The 24,146-nt window shown below is 36.0% G+C and overlaps 1 protein-coding gene across 2 annotated transcripts in view; it reads left to right on the top strand.

Moving 5' to 3' along the window:
• LOC131153564 (glutamine--tRNA ligase) overlaps nt 1–12,449 on the top strand; it is a 53,699-nt gene extending 41,250 nt beyond the window's left edge. Inside the window, exons 11-23 of one of the 2 annotated variants that reach the window (XM_058105952.1) lie at nt 5,243–5,333; nt 5,417–5,503; nt 6,233–6,430; nt 6,521–6,619; nt 9,368–9,499; nt 9,590–9,726; nt 9,849–9,948; nt 10,019–10,114; nt 10,346–10,446; nt 10,529–10,634; nt 10,725–10,814; nt 10,908–11,037; nt 12,182–12,449. In XM_058105952.1, coding sequence (XP_057961935.1) covers nt 5,243–5,333; nt 5,417–5,503; nt 6,233–6,430; nt 6,521–6,619; nt 9,368–9,499; nt 9,590–9,726; nt 9,849–9,948; nt 10,019–10,114; nt 10,346–10,446; nt 10,529–10,634; nt 10,725–10,814; nt 10,908–11,037; nt 12,182–12,276 — 1,462 coding nt within the window. In that variant the 3' untranslated portion in view covers nt 12,277–12,449. Of the gene's footprint in view, nt 1–5,242; nt 5,334–5,416; nt 5,504–6,232; nt 6,431–6,520; nt 6,620–9,367; nt 9,727–9,848; nt 9,949–10,018; nt 10,115–10,345; nt 10,447–10,528; nt 10,635–10,724; nt 10,815–10,907; nt 11,038–12,181 lie in introns of both variants that reach the window. The other variant, XM_058105951.1, reaches the window with a different exon arrangement.
• The last annotated feature ends 11,697 nt before the right edge of the window (nt 12,450–24,146 follow it).

A 24,146-nucleotide genomic window follows, 5' to 3' on the forward strand; every position in this document is an offset into this window, starting at 1 on the left:
GCAACAAAACCTGATTTTCAGTGCTGGAGGCTGGAGTGACAATTTCTGGGGTTCTGGCGAAAAATGTCCACAATCAAAATATCTTCTTGCCGCTCAAAATATCACAGAGAAAATCTAAAATATTGTGGTTGGGCAATTTCTCGTGAGACTGGAAACAGGAGATGCTGGCAGACGCTCTCGCTCGCAGTTGCCGGCGCCTCCGGTGATGACTTTTCAGGCAAGGGTAGATCAGGGGGTGCGGAATACAGTGGTGGTGGCTTGTATGTCAAAAGAACTCCAGCAATGGTGGATTTTGAACGGGTCGGCAGCTGGAGAAGTTTGGCTGGCACATGGGGGTCCTACGGTGGTTAGACAGCAATGAAAATTTTGAGGGGAAGGGTTGCGGGGGGTTCTGTTTTTAGTGGTATGGGTGGATTTGCAGGATGGTGGCTGGAAGGTGGTGTTTGAAGAAATGAGGACACGGCTCGAACTTTCTAAAAAGTTCTGAAACTGCAGAATTGCTTTTTGGTTTTTTTTTTTTTTTTTTAATACTGAAATTTCAGAATAGAAACTAAGAGATGAGAGAGTAACTGAGAAGGGAAAACTCACATTCAATTCAATTCAAATAAACCCCTAAAACTACATTCATAAACCTCTAAAACTTCATTACATTACAAACATACCTCTACTTTACATAAATATTTGAAAAGTGTTCAATTCATCTCACATTCAATTCAATTCAAATTCATTAACTACTGCCTAAGTCATGGCTTTCACACACTATTTATAAGAAAGCCTCTTTACATAAATTACACATAAACCGCTAAAACTACATTACATTACAGACATACCCTATTTATAAGAAAGCTTCTTTACATAAATTATACATAAACCCCTAAAACTACATTACTAACATACCTCTACTTTACATAAATATTACAAATAATCCCCAAACACACATAATTCTATTCTAATTAATACTAAACGCACATAATAAACTACTAACTTTACCTCACAATTCCTTAACCCTACACTTCTTAATTATTCTCCAGCAAGGATCCTCCCAAGGTCTTGCTTCTTGTCCTACATCAAGGCGAACTCTCTTGAGTTAGACCACATGAAAGAGCCTCCGATAAGGGGGAAGTCAATGAGGCCAAAATCATTCATGAAGTCATGAAACAGCTGCATACTGGAGGAGTCCGAGGAAGTGCCACTTCATTCATGAGGATACAAAATTAAGTTGAAATCCCCGACAATAACCTATGGGACCTCCCATTTCTTCTAATTTCCATGGGCTCTTTCAAGAAGAGATGCCTGGAAGGCCCTTTGTCAGGACCACAAACCTTGGTGAAATTGCATGAGAAGTTGTCTTCCAAAGTTCTGAATAGGCAGGATACCAAGAAAGAATTAATGGAATGTTCTAATAATTCCACAACTAAAACTTCCATATGATGAGAATCCCTCCTGCTGTGCCTGCAGCTTTTAAAGCAATCCATCCACAGTTTTTTGAACCCAATAAGCTATTTACCAACCAGTGGTTTAGAGATTTGACCTTGGTTTCCTGAAAACAGATATCCCAACTCCAATCTTTGAGAAATGATCTAATAACTACTCTTTTGATCTTGTCATTTAGACTCCTCATGTTTCAAGAGATTATTTTTCTCAACATAAGTTCGCAAAATGCCTGCTGCTACTAGAAGCTTCCATTTCTGAAACTCTCTGATTTTTCATAGTTAACAGAAAATTCCAATCTTTTCAGCTCCCTATTTGTGCCTTTCTTGCTGCTGCTGCTCTGATGCTTTTTCTCACAAACCAACCCTTCATCTCTTCTCTTTTTTTCAACTTCCTCAAAGAAACACAAAGCTTTTTTATCAAAACCTTCAAAGTAAACAGCAATTGCTTTGCTCAATAAATTCATTTTGCTGAGAACCTAGTTTGAAACCTTCAATTTGAAGCTGGGACTGGCAAGATCCAGTTTATTTAAATTGGGAACTGATTGACCGGGGTCTGCAACAATCAAAGAATAAGGCTCCTCAATAGGGATTAATGCCAGCTTGTCCTCCTGATTCCAAGGCAGTCAAGGCTTTGCCCTTGGATGAACTTTGGAGGATGTACATGATGAGGGATAGGGGCACTAAAAAGTAGCTTGGGGATAAGGCCAAGAGACTCAAACTTTGTTGACTGTAAGTTGGCCAGAGAGTCACTACGAGCAGCACTCACAAAGGAGTGCTTGTCTCCACTTGTCTCCGACATCTGCAACTTGGAGATGGAAAAGCTCAGATAGACGCCGCAATAAGGTCAGGTGCAGGAAACTGGCAGCTAAGAAGGGGTGGCTTGTATTTCCAACTAGGGAGGAAGCTTCACTGAAACCTTTAACTTCTCCAAACTAGACCTGGAATGAGCAGGGGTGTCCAGGGAGATTCTTCTGCCTAGCTCCGGCATGGCAACGAAGAGTTTGAACCACTCTTTTGAGCCAAGGCTCTCTGGGAAGGCTACTGACCTCCATTGCTCATCTCTGTTAGGGCTAGAAATCTGCCAAATCTGTTCTTTTGAAGATCGAGCAGAAGGGTCTTCTCCTTTGCTCTGGTACATCTCTTCCAAGAAGAGGGAAGACCCCCCTCCTCCTTGCAGCAATCCTAGAACTTCTTGAGCACCAAGAGGAGCCATTCAATGCCCCCTCTCTTCAGGTAGATGGAAGTTCTTCTTCCCTTTTGATTCTCAGTAATCGGGAGGAGATTGATTCTACCCCCTTCAATTGCAAGGTCGAGCAACTTTCACTTGATGAAGACAGCGGCTCCCCCATATTCTCTCATGGTGATGCCTGGTGTCACCAGGCACGATGATGATGGCTGCCCTCCTGGTGGAGGAGGCACAATGATGCACGAGTCGTTGTAATATCACATTTTAACTTCCATCTCTATATATCACTAATTATAATAATTAGGCATATATCCTACCCAAAATATTTTGAGATTTTTAATTACATAAGCTAGGCTTTATTATGACAAGAGCGAGGTCCTATTATGATGGAGTGAGGTTTTACCAATGTTTGTGCTAGAACTTACAAATCAAGGTTCTAAGTTGGAAGCACCACCTATTAAGGAGGATCTACATCAATGCGCCTTTCTAGAGGGCCACGATCTGTAACGTGCAAGAGTGAGGGTGCTGAGATGTCTGAAATGAAATATATGCAAGTTCACACACATACCATTTTGTAATATGTATGTGATACTTAAGAACATAGTTCTTGTGCCTATATAAAAAAAGGCTTAAGGGCATAGTTGTCAAAATCAAATGATTCTCAATTGAAATCATAAAATTCAATTTAGTTCACTTGCCTGCCTATTTTAATCTAGTAGGTGAATCGAAGTATGCAAGAATTTACCGTTGCATGATTACCGATTCAAATTTTTTTTTTGATAAACACTGATTTGGATATGAGGTCCTTGATTCAATATGGAGCTAAGTCTAACTCAGTTCCACCAGATCTAATTTGTTGAAATATTTGAGTCAAATATGACTATTTTAACAGACTAATAAATTTTTCACTATTTTGGATAGAAAAATATTTCGACAGACTAATAAATTTACTATTTTTAGTAGAAAAATGCCTCAAAACCTTTTCCAAGGGCCCCTAGGATTTCAATAAATAACATTGTTCTACTATATTTCTTTTGATATCCATGTATGCGTGTTAAAAAAAACTTAGGTTTTGGAAACCTTTTTTAAAGATTTTGAAATTCCAGTCTCAGAATAATTTTATCTGGACTACAGATTTTTTGAAGTTTTGATATTTCAAGGGCGAGTTATTTTCACTTTTTATTTGGTTAGTTAACGAATCTATTTAGAAGAAAGATAATATAAAATGAAGAGGACAGAACATTCTCCAAGCAACCGAAAATGCACTAAAGAAAAGCTATTAGAGCACAAAATAAACGTAGCAGATATTAAATAAGTGTTGTACATTTGATAATTTGACATGTATGTATCCATATCAGGGCACATGAGACCATTCAATGTTGGCTAATATATTCCAAACTTTATTGTGTTTTTCTTGTTTTGCATGTACATGTAACTTACAATTGATGTTCAGAATTTAATAACCCTTAATCTAATAGAGGAAAACGCTCTCAATCGGGTGAATTGACTGAAAAGGATTCATGTAGCGGACCCCACCTAGTGGGACTTAAGGCTTGTAATTGTCGTTGTTATGGTTGTATCCATATCAGGGCACATGACCATTCAATATTGGCTAAGATATTCCAAAATTTAGTGTGTTTTTCTTGTTTTACATGTACATGTAACTTACAACTAATGTTCAGAATTTTTATTTGATCTTATGATTTGATTGGATTCTCAATTCTCAAACACGAAATTAAAACTTATATTCATGATTCAGATCTTAATTAGCAACTGTGCTCGAGAATCTCTCTTCAACCAATGAGTGTCAGTGACAAAGTGGGGCTGGGGGTTGGTGGGTTGTAGGTAGTGGTTGGAATCACAAGTATATATATATTGTATGCAGTAATAATTGTTAGAGATTTAAGAGTAATAGAGGCATATAATAGATCTCTTTAGCTTGTGAACATATAGTGATGTTCTGGATGATCCATGCCTTTTGACAGTTTGAGAACTGTTTGAAATCTAAGAGAATTCCCAATGTGGGTAGCGTGATATATTATTAAGTTGTTTAATGTTAATGCCTTTTATATAGGCTGGGTAGGCGTGTTGCTGGGACATCAAATTTGAAGGATGTGAGAGGGCTTAGGTTGAAATGTAATATAAAGGCAAGTTGAAGAATAACAGAGGAAGCCTGAAGGCCCTGAACAGCAAGGATATAGCAATGCAGAAAATAGTCTGAGCCAATTATACTTTGCATGTGATGCACTTTATATTTGTTTTTTGTCTTGTTTTGTTGTGTTTTTTCCTTGTTTTGGTGGTTGAAGGGCTGGGAGGCAGTTGGGGTTGTCACTTCTAAGTTAGTTGGCCTTAAAAAAACCTACCTATCTCTTATTGCGTCAATTTACTTGGTTTGTTGCTTAATGGATGGTCCAGGAATTCCTCCCATGTGCATGCAGGAAGGCGCTAACATGAGAACTGAATGTTGTAAATTAGCTTTCACCAAGAATAGGATCTATTTAGGTTTTTAATTGCAAGAAATGACTGGATTTGATATTTTAAACCACCTTTTATCCACTGTAAAAGGTAAAATAAAAGTAGTTGATGTCATGTCTGAGTAGAGCTCCACTTGTGGTTCTGTCAGGTATGATGATACAAATCCTGAAGCTGAAAAGAAAGAATATATTGATCATATTGAAGAAATTGTCCAATGGATGGGTTGGAAGCCTTTTAAGGTATAATTTTCACCGTACACCACATCAGTAGGTTGATTTTTGCCTTACCTCCTTTCAAGAATTGATCTGTTTTACTTTTGCAGATTACTTACACTAGTGATTATTTCCAAGATCTGTATGATCTGGCAGTGGAGCTGATACGGCGAGGCCATGCATATGTTGATCACCAGGTTGAACACCTATTTTCCCTACTTCTTCTGTATGCTAATTAGCCCAGAACAAAGTACTGTTTCTCAAACTCATCTACTAGTTATGTAGGATTATTTGGTAAGTGTTTATTGACCTGTCAATATTCCTGTACGTAATTTGTTTTTTTTTCAATTGTCGGTACTGGGTATTGCCCTTTTTTCATGAATTCTCTATCGTGGACACATCATTTGCCAAGATGCATATAATTTCTTTTTTTAACTGTGGGTACTGGGTACTGCACATTCTACTATATGTTATAACCCTTTTTTCATTAATTCTCTACCATAGACGCATCATTTATCAAGTTTACTTGAGGATATAGGTCACTGTTGGCAGAAAATGCTTTCTATTATTTACTTTTTAGAATCTCATTGGATCTTTTTTATTTTTTGTCATTTGGAAATTTGGAATCCTTTTGATTGTTGCTCATTTAATAATTTCTTCTTCAGCATTTATTTCGGTTCCTTTTAAATTTCATTTTTCTAGAAATTATTTTTGCAATTATTTTTGCGTAAAATCTTGGATCCAAAAATCAATTCTAATTTGTAGATTAGGCTTTTGACTTGTCGCTGTTGACCTGCTAAAACACTGCATGTGGCATGGTTGATGATATGGTTGATTACTAGTGATTGCTTTACTTGATATTATTGTGTAATGACCCTATCTGTTTGTTTAAAACTTTACTTACTCTTGTGAAGTATTTATTCTAGACACCTGAAGAGATAAAAGAGTACAGGGAAAAGAAGATGAACAGTCCATGGCGGGATAGGCCTGTGGCGGAATCACTCAAACTATTTGATGAAATGAGACGCGGGATGATTGAAGAAGGCAAAGCAACACTTAGGATGAAGCAAGACATGCAGAGTGATAATTTTAATATGTATGACCTCATTGCCTATCGAATCAAGGCAAGTCTGTATCCATAACTATATATATATATATAAAATATAAACTCAAGAAGCTTCTCATGTTCATTTTTTTGTCTTTGTGTTGTGCAGTTTACTCCTCATCCACATGCTGGAGACAAGTGGTGTATTTATCCTAGTTATGATTATGCTCACTGCATTGTCGATTCTCTTGAAAATATCACTCATTCGGTATTTTCCCCAAGTGCTCTCTACTCATTGCAGTTGTGTTAGTTGAACTTTCATTATTCTAGGTATTTGAGAATATGTATTTGTGTTTGTTAACATCCAAATGTACAAGCATCTTGCTTCTAGACTCTTAACAGATTTGGTGATTTGGGAAGAAAAGAACAAAAATTAGATCTTCCTCAAAATCACCCATTTTGATTGCATTCTATGAGAAATGGGGAGAAAGGGTGAGGAATAGGGGAAGGATGAATCTTTTAATACTGACACTGAAGATGTTCATCAAAATAAAAAGAACTATAATGGAAATACTGCCTCTTTTTTTTTTCTTAATTTTCATTCTTCTTATTCAAGCAAAAGCAGGAAAAAATACCTGTTAAAGCTTGATATACATTGTTGGCCCGCAACCTAATAGCTTAAGCTTTTAGGTAAAGTTGTAATCTAACATGGTATCAGAGCTGGTTACCAGGAGGTCTTGGGTTCTAGTTTTGTTGCCTACATTTATTGTATGGTGTTTAAAACATTATTGTGTTCCCTATCCCGTGTGTTATTTGTCGTGTGTGTTCCTCTCCAAGTGCTGTTGGGCTGCATGTGCAGGGTAGTATTAAAGCTTGATATGCATTGTTGACCCATAACATAATAGCTTAAGCTTTTAGGTAAAGTCGTAATCTAATATTACCATTCTTTTTTTCCTCACTAACGAACATGCTGTTGAAGTTACATCTATAAATTATAGCACTTCTTTTAGCTTGAGTTTGTAAATTGGTACTAGTTGCTCGTATGCCTTGGGAAGATTTTATTACGAGTCCGAGTTATTGACCTTGGTAATCCTATTTAGGTTAATAGTTGTGAAAATCACGTGGTTGGTTCACTAGCCTATTGGTTTAAATCTAATACATGAATCTTAAAAAAAAATGACCATTAATCTTACAATTTTTTATTTGAATCATCAATTAATTGAGTATTCGCATACAACCAAGATACAACAATTTAAAAATCCAAAAGTTCACATATTTTTTATTGCAAAAAAACCTCAAAACCTTTTCCAAGGGCCTTCAACATCAAAATGAACAAAATCCTTCTAATTATACCTCTCTTATGAATTGTGTTCAATTTTTTTTCCTAAACTTTTTTCCTGGGAAGAGTTTGACAATCGATGAAATCATACATAGATGTGTATGTATGTATATTAGCACTCATGATCATTCAATTTTCATCAATATATTTTATTTTAAATGTATTTTGTTTGTATGGTATATATACAGTGATTGTACAACAGTTTTAAAAATTTTTCGCTGAATACTATTTGATTTGATTCCCGATTTTTAGTTCATAAAATTATGATTTTGGTTCACTGTTTGAATCTAATTCGACAACCATGCTTAGATCATATCCAAGCCAGGTAGAAGAGTGGTTATTATTCTTCAATATCTAATCTGAGTAGAAGAGAAATGGTTATTCTAATGCTATTCATGGTTTTTGACACTCTAGATTTATTTGCTTTTCCTCCAATGAAATGAAACTAGTTAAAAATTTTCTAAGAACCCAAGAAAAATTTTCAATTTTGAGATCATTTTGTTATATAGGCTGGGTATGTGAGTGTGTGCACGTGTGATGTGTGAATGTAGATGTACATATTTGGAGGCTGTGTCTTAGCTTTGTCATTCATATTTTCCTGTGGGTAATATATCTTTAAGGTGAGTGATTTCAAATTTGACTTATCTTTGTTCAAGAAGTTTTATTATACGTTTAAGTGCATGACTTGAAACAAATTATCTTTCTGTTTGTAATTTTTTGGTTTCTTAAAGTGCTGTGAGGAATTTATGTGTGAATGATAGATGGAACTTTTGGACTGAATACTTTAATTAAGCTTAAACAAAAAAAATCTAAAATTGGAATTTCTTTTCTATTGGGTAGAACAGGTCCTTAAAGTGAAGTGATGCCTGTGTTGATCACACATTCTTTATTGAATAACAACACTTCTTGGACTCTTGTGTTAAACGTGCTTTAGTCTTGTGCCGTTGTGCATATGGTTATACATGCATGCATTTGTGGACAATCAACTGATGCTTGTGTTTGGTAAGCTTAAAACAGAGGATATATTGGGGATGTGCTTGCTGGATTGGATTCATATGTCATCTGAACTACATGGGTGTCGTCAATCAGCCTTTTGGTTTCGGCCTGTGTTTTATGACAATTATTGATATTTATTCTGTAGCATGATTTTATAATTGGACTTTTGGAATATTACAGAATTTTATATTTTGTGTGAGTCAGTTGGGCCTGGTTGTCAAATTCTTTAATTCACAAGCAATTCCAATTTTTTTCTTAGCTTGGGACTTGATGACATTGGTTGACTAGCTTCGATTGTCACAGGCAATAGAACATTTACATGATTGTGCATGCACATGCTTCATTTCTGTTTGTGATTTTTAATCCTGGTTGATTTGCAATAAATTAGAGGTCACAACTCAAAAGTGATTTCTTTTTCTTGGCTTGTAGAGAGCTCATATTGCATATTGCTTTTTTTTTTTTGCCCCCTCAGTTCAATTTCAGTTCAAGCTCATATGACATGAGACTTATAATGCCCGACCTTTTCTTTATTGAAGATTTTACTATTTTAGAATTGAGTGGAAGGATGATCCCATAAATGCACTCATTCTCCTTTTCATGCCGTGTGAGGTTACTGCCATTGATTGCATCTTGATAATTAGTAGTGCTGAGTTCCATAATTTCTGATTTGTTCTTCTGCAGCTGTGCACTCTTGAATTTGAGACACGCCGTGCTTCATACTACTGGTTGCTACATGCACTGGGCATTTATCAACCCTATGTCTGGGAATATTCACGGTTGAATGTCACTAACACTGTGATGTCAAAGCGTAAGGTGAAACAATATTCTCAATGCTTTTGTAGAAGTTTAAAGTTCAAACCTGTCTTGTGTTCTCTGATATTTGACTATGTTGTGCTATTGCAGTTGAATCGACTGGTGACAGAAAAGTGGGTTGATGGTTGGGATGATCCTCGTCTTATGACCCTAGCTGGTTTACGACGCAGAGGAGTGACCCCAACCTCAATCAATGCTTTTGTTCGAGGAATTGGTATCACTAGAAGGTAGAGAACATGTGCATGGGTGTGCGTATTTGTGAAAACCTTTGTATATTTAATTAGTATATGAAACTGGATTTTTATCACATCATAGTATTTTGATTTATTGTCGTTGCCTTGTGCTACAGTGACTGTAGCATGATACGTTTGGACCGCCTGGAGTATCACATTAGAGAAGAGCTTAACAAAACGGCACCTCGTACAATGGTTGTGATACATCCACTCAAGGTGTGTTCCTTGCTTGAATCCTTGATGCAGGAGCCAATTTGTCTGCATGACTAAAAGTTCTGTGTTTCAGGTGGTTATTACAAACCTAGAAGCTGACTCAGCGATGGCTGTTGATGCAAAGAAATGGCCTGATGCTCAAGTGGGTGATGCATCAGCAATTTATAAGGTGAGACTGATATTTATATTTGGTGTTTCAAAGTTCATTTGTCCAAAACTAATATGGTAGCTAGTGGCATGTATTGGATAATTTGCACCAGCTTCCACCGTTGGGCTTTTTCCTTGGGAATCAAATTCTTCCATAAACTTTGGTTATATTGCTGTTGCTTTCAAACCAATGCTTCTTGTAGTGTTGGACACTTATTAGTAGAGTATTTTACATTTGCTGCTATCACTTTAGGTTCCCTTTTCAAAAGTTGTATACATTGAAACCACTGATTTTCGGATGAAAGATTCAAAGGATTACTATGGGCTCGCTCCTGGTAAAACCGTGCTACTCAGGTTTGTATAGAATTTAAATTTGAATTGAGGAGTCATTCAAGATCTGTGAACATAACACCCAAAATTCTCTTTTTGCATGCAGATATGCGTTCCCTATAAAGTGCACAGAAGTTATTCACGGTGATGATAATGAGAGTGTTGTGGAGATTCGGGCTGAGTACGATCCTCACAAGAAGACAAAGCCGAAGGTTTTTGGTCATGCTGTGATTGACAGTCTTTTCTTTTAGGATGCAAATTTTAGTTCTTGCAATGTCAGTCTACTTTTATATATATTGCAGGGTGTTCTTCATTGGGTTGCAGAACCTTCCCCTGGGGTTGAACCACTTAAGGTGGAAGTTAGATTGTTCGACAAACTCTTCCTTTCTGAGGTTGGCAGTCATTTCTTCTTCTGTGAATATTTATTTCTTTTATTAGTGAATTTTTTTTTTGAATACTTACCGGTTTTCTGATAATTATGTCAGAATCCTGCGGAACTTGATGATTGGCTCGCTGATCTAAACCCACAATCCAAAGTGGTGATTCCAGAAGCATATGCTGTATCTTCTCTTAAAAATGCTATAGCGGGAGACAGGTTTCAGTTTGAACGGCTTGGTATGATTCAGCACCTTCTCATAGGTTTCTTAGATGGATGTACAAATGACCTTTAACTCACACGTTGCATGGCACAAATGCAATTATTTATATATTACATGGCTTGCCAACCTTTAAGGATGCTTAGCATTGCTTAATCCATGATGTGAATCCAGGCAATAAGAATGTGTTGTATTTTCTTGGAACTGTATCTATTGAGCAGGAAGAAGGGAAAACCCCACCTAGGCTGCCACAGAAGTCCTCTGTAGTCTTGGGTTCAAGACATCCTTACTCCTAGGCCAATGCACGGCCTGCAGTGTTTTGGATAATCATTTGAAATGCTTTTTACTTGAATTTTTGTGCCTAGCAAGAATAGTATTGATTTAATTTGGACCCATAAAGGAGTCTGGGTGAGCAGCTATCGGTGGTCCAATGTGTGACATAGAGGTTGGACGGTTAACTATTTAAAATCTAAAATACATTTATACATCCAAAATTTTGAATACACTACATTTTTAGATTTCATATATAAATATTTTTATATGTTTGATTATATTTTATTTACTTTTTATATTTATTTATTTATATTATATATATATATTTGTCAATAATCCAAATAGGCTTTCCTCATATGCTAGATACAGCTGTTTACTGAGCTTGTCTATTTACTTTTAGATATGACAAGGCACCAATGGTGTGGTGGTGGTGGACTGAATTCTTGGAGGCAATAGTAGGGGGGAACTGTTTAACATGAAAAATTAACTGCCTGTCTGATAAGAAATTTGTGCATTTGTTGAATTTCATGGTTTAAAAAATGCGTACATGGTTCATTTCCTCATCCCATGAATGGGTTATGCCTGCATGTTTGTGTGTGTATCCACTTGTTGTAGCTTGGGGTTTAAATTTCCTTTTACTTATATTACTAATTTACTCCTGGATTGTCTTGTTCCACTACCCCCGTATTATGAATTTAGCACTTTCTCTGGATCCTGTTAGGGAAAAGCTTGAAAACGCTCTAGGAATCCATTTTGAATCAACTTCCACCATTCTCTTGTTTCTTTACCAAATACACACAAAATTTTGATGTACCTCTATTTTACTTTTTCGAGTTTAAATGTATGCTTTTGTATCTGTTTTTGTTTTAACTCCCCTTGTTTCATTTCAGGTTATTTTGTAGCAGACAAGGACTCCAAGTCTGGTAAACTTGTCTTCAACAGGACAGTCACACTAAGAGATAGCTATGGTAAAGGTGGGAAATAAATGGACGCATGTGGGTGTGCTGTGAACATTTTGTACTTGTATAAAACATATAATTGGCTTCTTAAAAAGGTTATTGATAATTTTTATCATAGAATATTGTAAATTCATATATTTTTTAGGAGAAAACAATTGAAAATGATTTCCATCTTTTTTGTGGAAATTAGTTCGGAAAAGGCTCTTTAGCGCGTAAGCCCGAGGGGTGGAATTCTTATTTTCCTTTTCCTTTTTTGGTTTTGTCTTTTTTATGCTCTGATTTGTTTTGCATTTTGAGTGGTGAAGATAATAATGGCAAAGCCCTGATGAGGTAAGGGAAGGGGCATGAATAAAAATGGTTGTAGTTGGGAACATACATTCCCACTTCTCTTGTGCAATGCCTTCCAACTAGAGAATCAGAGCCTAGATCCATGCCATGTAAGGAAAAGGAAAATTTAAAATATTGAAGATGAACGACAGAAGAAAAGGGACTAAAGAAGGCTACCATTGAGAGCATAGGGAGAGTCTCGCCCAAGAGTTAAAGACACAAGAAGATATTAGATATATCCGATCTATCACCAAACATGTTGGTATATTAGGATCAATATGGTTTCAATACTTGTCTATAATTTCATCAAGTTGGATACTTATAATTAGTTTTTGTTTGTTCAAACTAAATATATGTTAAAATTATGTCGGTTTTGGTGTGCCAATCAGCATGTTTGGTGGTATGCGCATGTACTTAATAATTTTTAGTTAAGACAGTTGACAGTCATAGAAGGGAGCATAAGGGTTTAGTTTCGGCCTTGGGGACTTTGTCTTACTTGTTTGAATTCAATACAGTGCATGTAATTACATTTAGTTATGTAAACGAACCACTAAAACATAGCCACATGTATTTATTGTCAATTTTTGATTTATAATTATGTATTTATATGTTTATGATATATATAAAATATATATTATAAACAAATACATGTATTAGATGTATTAGTTCCATTCACGGCAAAAATGAGAAATTGAAATTTTCAGTCATATTGGAGGATGAATTAAACCAAGCTTATCCTTGTTAGAACTAAAATTGGATCGATCAATTTGGTTTGATTCAACATCTTGTAGCAAAACCAAACTAAAAACAAGCCAAACCTTTTTAAAAATCATTTATAGCTAAACATGTTAAGCTATTGCATGCAACTTGGAGGATGAATTGAATCAAACTGATCCTTGTTAGAATTGAAATTGAATTTACCAATTTAATTTGATTTTGTTGAGAATTCCACTTGTGAGCTTGTCTTATATTGAAAAATTAGAGTGGATGATGGATACTTATAGCTTTTGGGTCAAGTTGGTGTTCGTCCATGTGTATCAAGCCGACCAATGGACTCCTCCAGTTCTAACAAGTGGTATCAAAATTGATGGTTCGTAACTCTGGGTGATCGACATTATAAAAAAAAAGTCAAGACGTGAAAATAATTCTCCTAACATGCTAACAGTTGGAGGACCAAGTGTGTGGCTGATGCCAATAAGGATCATCTAGGTTGAGGATGGATCCGAATACGGTCAAAACATGAGAGGTAGGATTGGTTTGGAGGCATGTCATGTAAGGTGCTAGTAGTAAGACTCACTTGAGCAACTGTTGGGGAATTGGATTTACTCCCATAAGGGAAACGGTTTTCATTCAAGGGGGAGTAGTTGGAAATCACAAGTGAGGGGGAGATTGTTAAAATTTCACTTGTGAGCTTGTCCCATATTGAAAAATTAGAGTGGCTAATGAGTGCTTATATATATGATTGGACCTAAGACCCAATAGATTTAAGCTTTTGGGTTAAGTTGGTGTTCACCTATGTGTATCAAGCCCACCCATGGACTCCTTCAGTTCTAACAGATTCAACATCTGGTAATGAAACCAAACGAAACCAAACTTTATTAAAAATTTTCCATGGCCAAACTGGCAAAGCTATTGCATACAACTTGGAGGGTCAACTGACCAAAACTAATCCTTATTAGAATTGAAACGGAATCGATCAATTTGGTTTGATTCAACATCTAGTAATAAAACCAAACCAAACCAAACCAAAATTTATTAAAAATCCTCCATAGCCAAATTGGCTAAGCTGCATGCAACTCGCTAGATCAACTAAACCAAACTAATCTTTATTAGAATTGAAACTGAATCAACCAATTTGATTTGATTCAACATCTTGTGATGAAACCAAACCAAACCAAACTTCTTTAAAAATCTTCCATAGCCAAATTGGCCAAATTGTTGCATGTAGCTCACATGATGAGCTAAACCAAACTTATCTTTGTTAGAACTGAAACTGAATCAACCAATTTGGTTTGTTTCAACATCTTGTAATGAAATCAAACCAAACTCTTTTAAAAATCCTCCATAGCCAAATTGGTTAAGTTGCTACATGCAACTCGAAGGATGAACTGAACTAAACTAATCCTTATTAGAATTGAAACTAAATTGACTAATTTGGTTTGATTCAACATTTAGCAATTAAATCAAACCAGATCAAACTTTTTTTAAAATCCTCCATAACCAAATTGACTAAACTACTGCATGCAACTTGGAGGATGGGCTAAACCAAATTAACCCTTATTAGAACTGAAGTTGAATAAACCAACTTGGTTTGATTCAACATCTTGTAATGAAACCAAACCAAACTAAACTTTTTTACAAATCCTCCATAGCCAAACTGGTTAAGCTGTTGCATGCAACTCACCAGTTTGGTTTAGTTTTTCCAAGTTAGATCGATGCGCACAATCCTAGTTGCCACAACTTTAGTTTGGTAACCATTAATTATGAACATTAAAAAATATAAACAAAAAAAATCATAAACAAGTGAACTGAAAAACTAAAATAAACAAATTGATTAACAAAATTCTTGAACCAATCCTTGGGATCAGTTCAATTTTCAAATATTTTTTTAATGGCCTAAAATTATTATATATAGAGTTTATTTATTTTTATTTTCTGGGTTGTCTTGAAAGTTCTAGGGTCATTGAAACTCATTTCCATTGCATTTGTATTAGATGGGATCTTTAATTTCCCATATGTACTGAAACATACTAGCGTATTAACTAACTATTAGCTATTGAGGTTGAAGAATTGTTAAAAAAGTGCAATTACAGAAAGTCTCAAAATTTTTTTGGTAGTAATCTCGAAGACCGCATCTGGCATCTCGAGTTGTATTTCAGCTAAGACAAGGAGTGGGTTGTGAGAGTCCTACGCTCCTATGTCAGATAGGGTAATGCATTTTCAGGAATGTTACATCATTAATTTTTTGGGGTGCATTAAGAAAGGATTACATTAGAAGGGCAGAAAGTTCAAAACTTCGGAAGGCTGAAGGCATTTGCAGGAGCTCCATCCCTATGTGACCATTCTCCTTGAAACAAGTAGCTGGGTGACACCCTAAAACTAAAATTGAGTCCTCTCTAGATGGGATCACGCCTGGTATAGGGTACTACCCTAAACGAGAAACTGTAGTGGTACAGATGCTTGGACTAGGGCAATAACTAATTGATAAATGCTTTTTTGGGGTTGTGATAAGGAGCCTTTCACTTCAAGGTCCCACCCCCCACAGAAAGGGGCAGTCCATGCAACAGTAAGGTCTTTTGGGGCTGGCTGTAGAATTTTGGTCCTAAAGGGCCAATGAGAGAGGCCACGAACCCTCGTCCAGAAAAAAAGTACAGCCCTTTTGCTGTCAGAGTTCGGTCTCTTCACGCATAATATCTGATGGAGAAAGAATGACATGACTGAAATTTGGAAGGGGGGGTATCTAGGCAGCTTTCAGGTTTGAAGGTTCCAACCTCGCTTCATGACTTTTTTTTTTTGAAAAATCCTATTTTGCCACACGTTCCTTTACTACTTTTCTATTATTATTTTTGTGGGATTTATGTATTAAATCTGATATGACTAAGGGGGAAAGATTGGGGGGGGGGGGGGGGGTGTGTGGTAGCGGAGTCTGTAAAAAAAGCATAAGAAACCTCCATGAGATTGATGTGGTAGCCTATGATGGTCTAATCTATCTATCAAATCAAACTATCTCCATTCTTATTTCAACATGCAAAAGGAATGGATGGCTCGCAGCGACGTGTTTTTGGGTTTATATTTTATCGAGCTTTCTTTTATAATTACATTTCAGGTGAGCACAAATGCTATTATATATATGCACGTACGCACTAAAGGGTAAAGGCACATTCAAATCTGAAAGTCATGGGTTCAAATTATGGAAACATTCACTTTAAATTTAGAGATAATACTGCATATATCTTGCCCTCTCAAGACCTTTGATAGTGTGGAAGTCTTGTACATCAGGTGTTACGTATGTAAATCGACGATAAAATTATTCTTTTGTAACTTATTGGTCATATGTTCAAATTCAAGCAAACTGTGTGCATTGTGACACCCAATAAGGATCAACGGTAAAGTTGTTACTTTACGACCAATTTGATCATAGATTCAAACAGGAAGTAGAATTGCACACGCTTTGACACCTCTTTCCTTATCCTTACAAAGAGTAGAGCTTGTGAGATGTATGTTGAATTTAATAATAATTTTTTTGGATACATGGAAACAATAAAATATATGTTGGTCAAAGAGAAATGGGATTGGGTGGTGCAATAATAGATGGGCAATTTGGCATTTTATTTGATGGTGTAGGACTACAAAACCCTGTGCAGCAGTCAACCCTTTATGGGATTTTCTTCTGATATTTTGTTTTCATCATTAAATTAGATGTTACTCAATTATCAGTCCAACGCCATAATGTTATCCAGCTTCGTGATGGTCAGGTTTATATTTATGGTTGTCTATTCCAGTTTTTTTTTTTAAACTAGTCATAGGTAGCACAAGATCTTACCTCTTTGAAATCACCTACCACTGATTTTGCCGCTGGTTGAGGACTCTTGAAGTTTTTCTTCCTTCTTTTGAACTTTGTTTATCTAATATTTTCTTCTTTCATACTACTCAGCTCACAACAAGCTAGCTGTGCAGCTAAAAAATATGAACATTTTTTTCGACAAAGAGGAAAAGCCTTGGTGTGCGAAGAGGGGCTGGAATTTTAAAAACTGAAGGAGTACTGATCATGAGCACAACTTTGCTAAAGCTGTCAAACACATTGTGCAGATTTTCATGTAGTGAGTCGCGTGGTTTTCATTTGCAATATTTGTCACTTCAAAGCAGAGTATGGACTTATAGCATGAGGGATAATTAGTATGCATTTATTTCTTAGTGAGACTTAGAAGGTTTTAAAGTTACATTAGATTAATTTTAGAGATTGAGAAATATTCTTTTTGTATATATTTAGGGGATTTGTAATCCCTTCAATTAAGAAAATTAGTTGAGATCTTTATTTTATTTACCTGCAATTTAGGATCTTGATATATTCTTGTAAAGTTGCATATAATGGTCCATTTTGACTATCGAAAATGAACTTGGAAGACACAATTTTTCAGAAAACTTATTTTTATCATCGTATCAAAGTAATGATTGTGTTGCCTTTGTACACCACTTCCGCCTACTCTGATCACACTATGTCTACATCTGTGATTGATTCCGCGGATCTTTTTTTCCTCCATCCTTCTGATCATCCTTGCATGATTCTTGTTCCAAAAATCTTAGATGGAACCAATTATGCTATGTGGAAGAGATCTATGCTGTAGAGTCTCAGTGCTAAAAACAAACTGGGGTTCATCAAATGAACAATTTTCACCCTAGATGAAAATGATCCAAAATACTTTTTATGGCAGCGTTGCAATGATATGATGCTTTCTTGGATATTTAACTCTCTAAGTGTTGACCTTATAGGTCACGCCCTGATTTTGATAATGACAAATACCTGTTATATCTAATGGGTGTTTGAAATTATGTGCAGGAACTCAAATTGATAGATCATAATGCACATAGAGAGAGTCAAGATTAAAGACCCAATTTTTATGTGTTGTATTTTATTTCATTTATGCAAAGGGTCTGTAATAGTAATTAGGTTTTATGGTTTATAATAAACACACACACATCACATGCATGATCTAATACGTAAGTTCAAACAAAAAATAATTAAACCAGGACCTAGAAATGACCTTAGGACACTCACTATGACACAAATATATGTTGGTCATTTGAGTAGGGTAATTGCATGTTTAAATAGGACTGAACTGCACAAAATGTGCATCTTCGGTCGACCGTACCCTAAGGTACAAATGCCCTCCGGTCGACCGAACTTGAACTGGGTCAACTGGTTGACCATAGTCTGGTCGACCGAACTTGAACTGGGTCAACTGGTTGACCATAGTCTGGTCGACCGAATTCCTATTGTTCATTTGGCTCTGGTCGGCTGAACCTCTTAGGAAGTCAACATTTTGACTTCCTGGTCGATTGAGAGAAAATTGCATTGCACCAACCGGGTCGACTGAGTTCCCACGTGTGGGAACTCAACAGTTTGGTCGACCGACAAAGTCAATTCAAATTGACCATAGTCGACCGAACCTCGTGAAAATTGAAAAATTGCCTTTGGACATATAAGTTCGGTTGACTGAGATCGCATTTCATTTCCAACCCGATCGATTGAACCCCAAGTACTTGGGTTAACTGAACTTGTCTTGGTCGACCGGTGCTCTCGGGTTGGACCTATTTTTTTACCGTGGTAAACTCGATTAAACAGGGTTAAAATAATTAAATAATATTAAAATTTTTCTAATTATTCCAACCATGTCTTTAACGATTATAATTCAGTGGAAGTCTATAAATACCCCTTCATTTGGAATAATTAGCAACTTGACTAGCAAACTTGATGAAATTCTCTCTTATTCTCAAAATTCCTACTACTCATTTTTAAGCTTCATACACTCAATCTTACCTTCCCATATTGCTGAAAATCATTTGTAAGTTGAATTGAGTGTTACTAAGGCTTGTTCTCCCAAGTGTTGTGATTGTATGTGATGATTTTTTTTGAGAGCCAAACTCAAGTATTCTTAGGGGACTTTGTAAATAAGTCTCTTCTAAGAAGACTTTTATTAAACTTCTGAGTATTGCATATTCATTGCAATATCTTATGAAGTTTGTATTTGTTTTTGGATTGCAAAATCTTTTCAAAACATTTTCAAATATCTTGTGTGATTTATCTTGACATACCCTTGAAAAGATATTTGTTTGTATGATAAAAATCTTTGTTGCAATGTTCATTGATTCATATGTCATTTTCTGAACACAACGATTAAACTTCTTTTGCAAACCAAACATATACATCTCTTGAGCTTTATACGATTGAGATAACCTGCTGGTTGAAACATTTAAGATTTGATTGATATCTTTGTTTGAGCATGTTAATTGAATATCTTGTGATACGAAGAGTATATTGCTTGAACTCTCATGCACAGATTACATTAGTAGCAAATCTTTATTTGAGAGCATATATTAAACCACATTGAGCTTACATATTATTTCGTATTTGTGGTGTATGTGATTGTGTGTAACTGGGTATATATCTGCTTTACATGATAGCATAATCATTGTACCAATATTATTTGATTGTAAAATCTGAGTGTTTCCAGCCGTGGCCTGAGGGGGCGGTAATCCAACCTGGTAAGGATTGGTTGTAAAGGTTGAGGTCAGCTTTGTGCTAATTGACCTGGTTTGTTTAGGTGCCGCTCCACCTGTTTAAGTGAGCAATTATAGTGGTAATCCTTGTACTTGTTAGCCAAGGTGGGGACGTAGGCAATTGGCCAAATCTCGATAACATTTCTGTGTGTCACTCTTACTTTACTGCTCTTTAGTGCTTGTATTGCTAATTAGATTGCTTTATTTAATTACTGGTACATATTACAACTGATTTACATTACTTGCACTAGATTGTCCATAGGGTTGTGAATATACTGCCGTTAGGAGATTTACCTAGGGCCTAAATTTAAAAATACCAATTCACGCCCCTCTTGGGATCACGGTAAAGCTAACACTAAGTCTCGAGCTTACAAACAACGTACTCTATGTTGAAACACCTTTAGAGATCTGGACAGATCTTCAAGAACGATTCTTTCAAGGTGATTTTTCCTATCATTATCAAACTCAATGATCAATTGTTGAAGTGAAACAAAATTAAGAATCAATTTTTTCTTACTATACAAAGATGAAAATGTTGTGGGATGAACTAACTACTTGCAGCCCTTCAATCATGCGTACTTGTGGAGGAAAAATAGATCTAAAAGAACAAAAAAGAAAAGGATTTGGTTGGGACAATTCCTTATGGGATTGAATGAGACATACTCTATAGTGCGAAGGCAAATCATGTTAATGCACTCTCTACCAACTATCAAAAAGGCATATTCACTTCTATGTGAATAAGAAAAGTAGTGAGGACTTATTGAGGCCAAGGGTACTGATCTCATTCATGCCATGAGTATCAAAACTTATGACAACTCTAAAGATTCATAGTATGATTCTCAATGACAACACAAACAGGGGTCAACGTCTCATTCGAAGTCACAAGGCACTAGAAAATATCTGCTATGTTCTTATTGTGAAGGCACAACTCGCAATGTGGATCGTTCTTACCACTTGAATGGATTCCCAATTGGTCACAAGCTCCATGGAAAAGATGTCCAGCCACCAAATCGAAGCTGAAAACTTATTGCGCATCAAACTATTGCCGAGATGCATCAAGACACAATCAAGATTCTATTAGAATAGACTTCCCAATTCACCTATGAAGAGATTGCCCAAATAAAAGTCTTTTTCTGTAATGGTAAAAATTCTGCTAGAGCAAACTATAAAGGTATCTCTGCCCCTTTTTACTCATCCTTTAGTGCACAAAAGGCAACCTTAAATCATTGGATTATTGATAGTGGTGCAACAAATCACATAGAAACTTCAATACATCTAATACCTCTCCTTTATCTTCTCAAGTAACCTTGCCCAATAGTGCATATTCTAAGATAACTGGCGTTGGCTCCACATATGTGACGCCCCGACCCGCCAAGTGGGGCCCGAGTGCCACGTGTTCCAATCACCTGTATCTGATACCATAATTAACATACACGCAGCGGCATATGAATAAATAACCTCAAATAAATACCAGAGTTCTATATAACAACCAAAAACCAACACTACAACATCCAAATATCTGTATCTACAACCAGCATTTAAAACGTAATTCTGTACAAATATATCTATACATATATCAGTATCTCACAATACCCCAAAAAGAAACTATCACAAACAGTCCCAGCCTAGGCCTTCAAACCCGGTCTCCAGAAGAACCTGAAAAATTGTTAATCCACTAGGGTGAGACACTTCTCAGTAAGGGTGGAATAAATTATACCAGTGTGTGACAAATGAGTTTTAATATTTATATCTAAAAATAAACTGCTTCTTATATAACATCAATAACAACTGAGAAAATGTACCATTAATAACATTCCCGACATCCAATATCACACACACATTCAATATGCACAAGTACATAATTTTTATGCAAGCGGAAGTCCCCAAGGATAGGGAAGATTACCCGCCCATACAAGTAGCTTCCCTCTGCTCTGGTACTAAAAACTACCTACTAGAGCACTCACCTTACTCAATAAGCCCTTAGGTGAAGTATTACCTTTTTGCTAGTCCACAGATAATTATTATTTTAAAGGCGAAGGTTTCCGAGGATCAGGATGTCTACCCGCCCATACAAGTAGCATCCCTTTGCACTGATACCAAGAAACTACCTAACAGAGCACTCGCCTTTCTCAGCAAGCCCCCGGTGGTATGTTTACCTCGCCGCATGCACACACATGCATTCACAATATGCTATACCATTATTTTTATGCTATAATTAAATTCACATGCACACAACACATCCACACAGGAATCATGCATCTCATACTTCATCTTCCAATGTCCTCAGTACGTGGCCCACACAGAGCAACTGCGTACATGTCAGTACGTGGCCCACACAGGCACCTACGTACTTCTTATCTACACGTGGCCCACACAGGGTACATAACATGGCCCACACAGGCGCCATTATCCACACAGGATATAACGTGGCCCACACAGGCACCACTACCCACACAGGGTATATAACATGGCCCACACAGGCGCCATTATATACCAGTATCCAATCCCCATGACCTACCCGTCATATATCAGTAGAACAAGCTCCTCGACCTGCCAATGTCCTACCCCATATAAATAACAATACGACGAGCTCCTCGACCTGCCAACGTCACATCATCATTTATATATAGGCAATATAACAACCTCCCCATGCCAACGTTATATTGAGATGCATACGAATAACCACACCAGTTAGTTCACACAGACGCATCAAATCATTTCCACACAGGAATCCAACAGATTAATGCATTCTCACACAGTAATTCAACAGATCAATATATTTCTACACAAAAGTCAAACATAACAACTCATTCATCATACCATAATCATTTCAAACACCCCCACATGCAAACCCAAATACCACAGTAATTCATATTCAATTTATTAGGAAAAATTACTTCCATGTCACACGAATTTCATATCATAAACAATTATCCCAAATATAACCTTAAACCAAATAATCATTTTTTTCTAGTAATCAGACTATTCTGAAAATCATATAAATAAATAATAAATTTCGTATGCTCGTAAATAATTGGTTCACTTTAATAAAATACTGATATAATTTTATTCCCCCTTACCTGATTCCCTGAATTACGCTTGCAGGGCTCCCAAACTTATACCCGTGATGCTCACCCGAACCCTGATTCAATCAATTCAATCCCAATAAAATATCATTTTAACATTTCCTAATTTATAATAATTAAATGATAATTAATTTCTAAATAACACATTTATCCTAATTTTGGAATATTTCTACAATAACCCCACGAGAATTTCACTCCGCTAGACTTGTAGAGAATCATCCATAGATTCTCGTGGTGGTGTCCGATCATCCATTTGGTTTAAAATTTAGGAAAAATTGAGATAAGAATGAGAATTTGGCTTACCCCACGAGATATTCCCACGTTACTCCTATGACAAATCCACTTCGGTAGATATGTCGGTGGCGAAGAATGGAGTTCGGTGATATCTTCGGATTTCCAATTGGGTGAGAATCGGCCGTAAAATCGTAGAAGAAAGAGGAGTGGAGAGTGAGAGAATATATTTAATTTTTTTCTTTCTCTTTCTTTCTTTCCTTTCTTATCTGTTCTGTGCGCGTGAATTTTTTTTTCTCCTTTTTCCTTCTGTTTTGTTCCAGCGAGAAAACTTACACACTATCGTTTTTTCTTTTCTTTTCTCTTTTTTTTTTCTTCTTTCCTTTATCCTTTCTTTCTCCTTTATCCATTCTTTAATATATACTTATATATACTTACTTATATATACTTTTATATATATATATATATATATCCAAAATCCTTAAATTTCTTAATTTAATTAATTTTCTTAATAATAATTAATTAATTAATAATAATTAATTTTTTTAATTAATAATTATTTTATTTATTTATTTATTTATTTATTTATTTTTTTGGGTCGTTACAACATAGCTCTTAGATCATATGCATGTTAAAAATATTGTATGTGCACTATCTTTCCATGTCAATTTACTATCAGTGAGTCAACTCACAGCTGCCATGAATTGTTCAATCCACTTCTTTCCCACTTTTTGTATATTGCAAGACCTAACTTCGAAGAACATGATTGGTTTGGGAAAGAAGCTTAATTGTAATGACCCCAAAATTATTACTATTTTTTTATTTTAAATTATCTTACTAAAATAAATACTATTCACTATAACGTCTCAAACCCAAAGTGGTACCGAGGATGCCTGTTATAAAACATACCATCTAAGCAGCGGAAAACATAAAAATACTTTAACCTTATTTACAATACCAGAGTTTCAGCATTT

This window comes from Malania oleifera, chromosome 4 (genome assembly GCF_029873635.1).
Source record: "Malania oleifera isolate guangnan ecotype guangnan chromosome 4, ASM2987363v1, whole genome shotgun sequence".
Classification (NCBI taxonomy): domain Eukaryota; kingdom Viridiplantae; phylum Streptophyta; class Magnoliopsida; order Santalales; family Ximeniaceae; genus Malania; species Malania oleifera.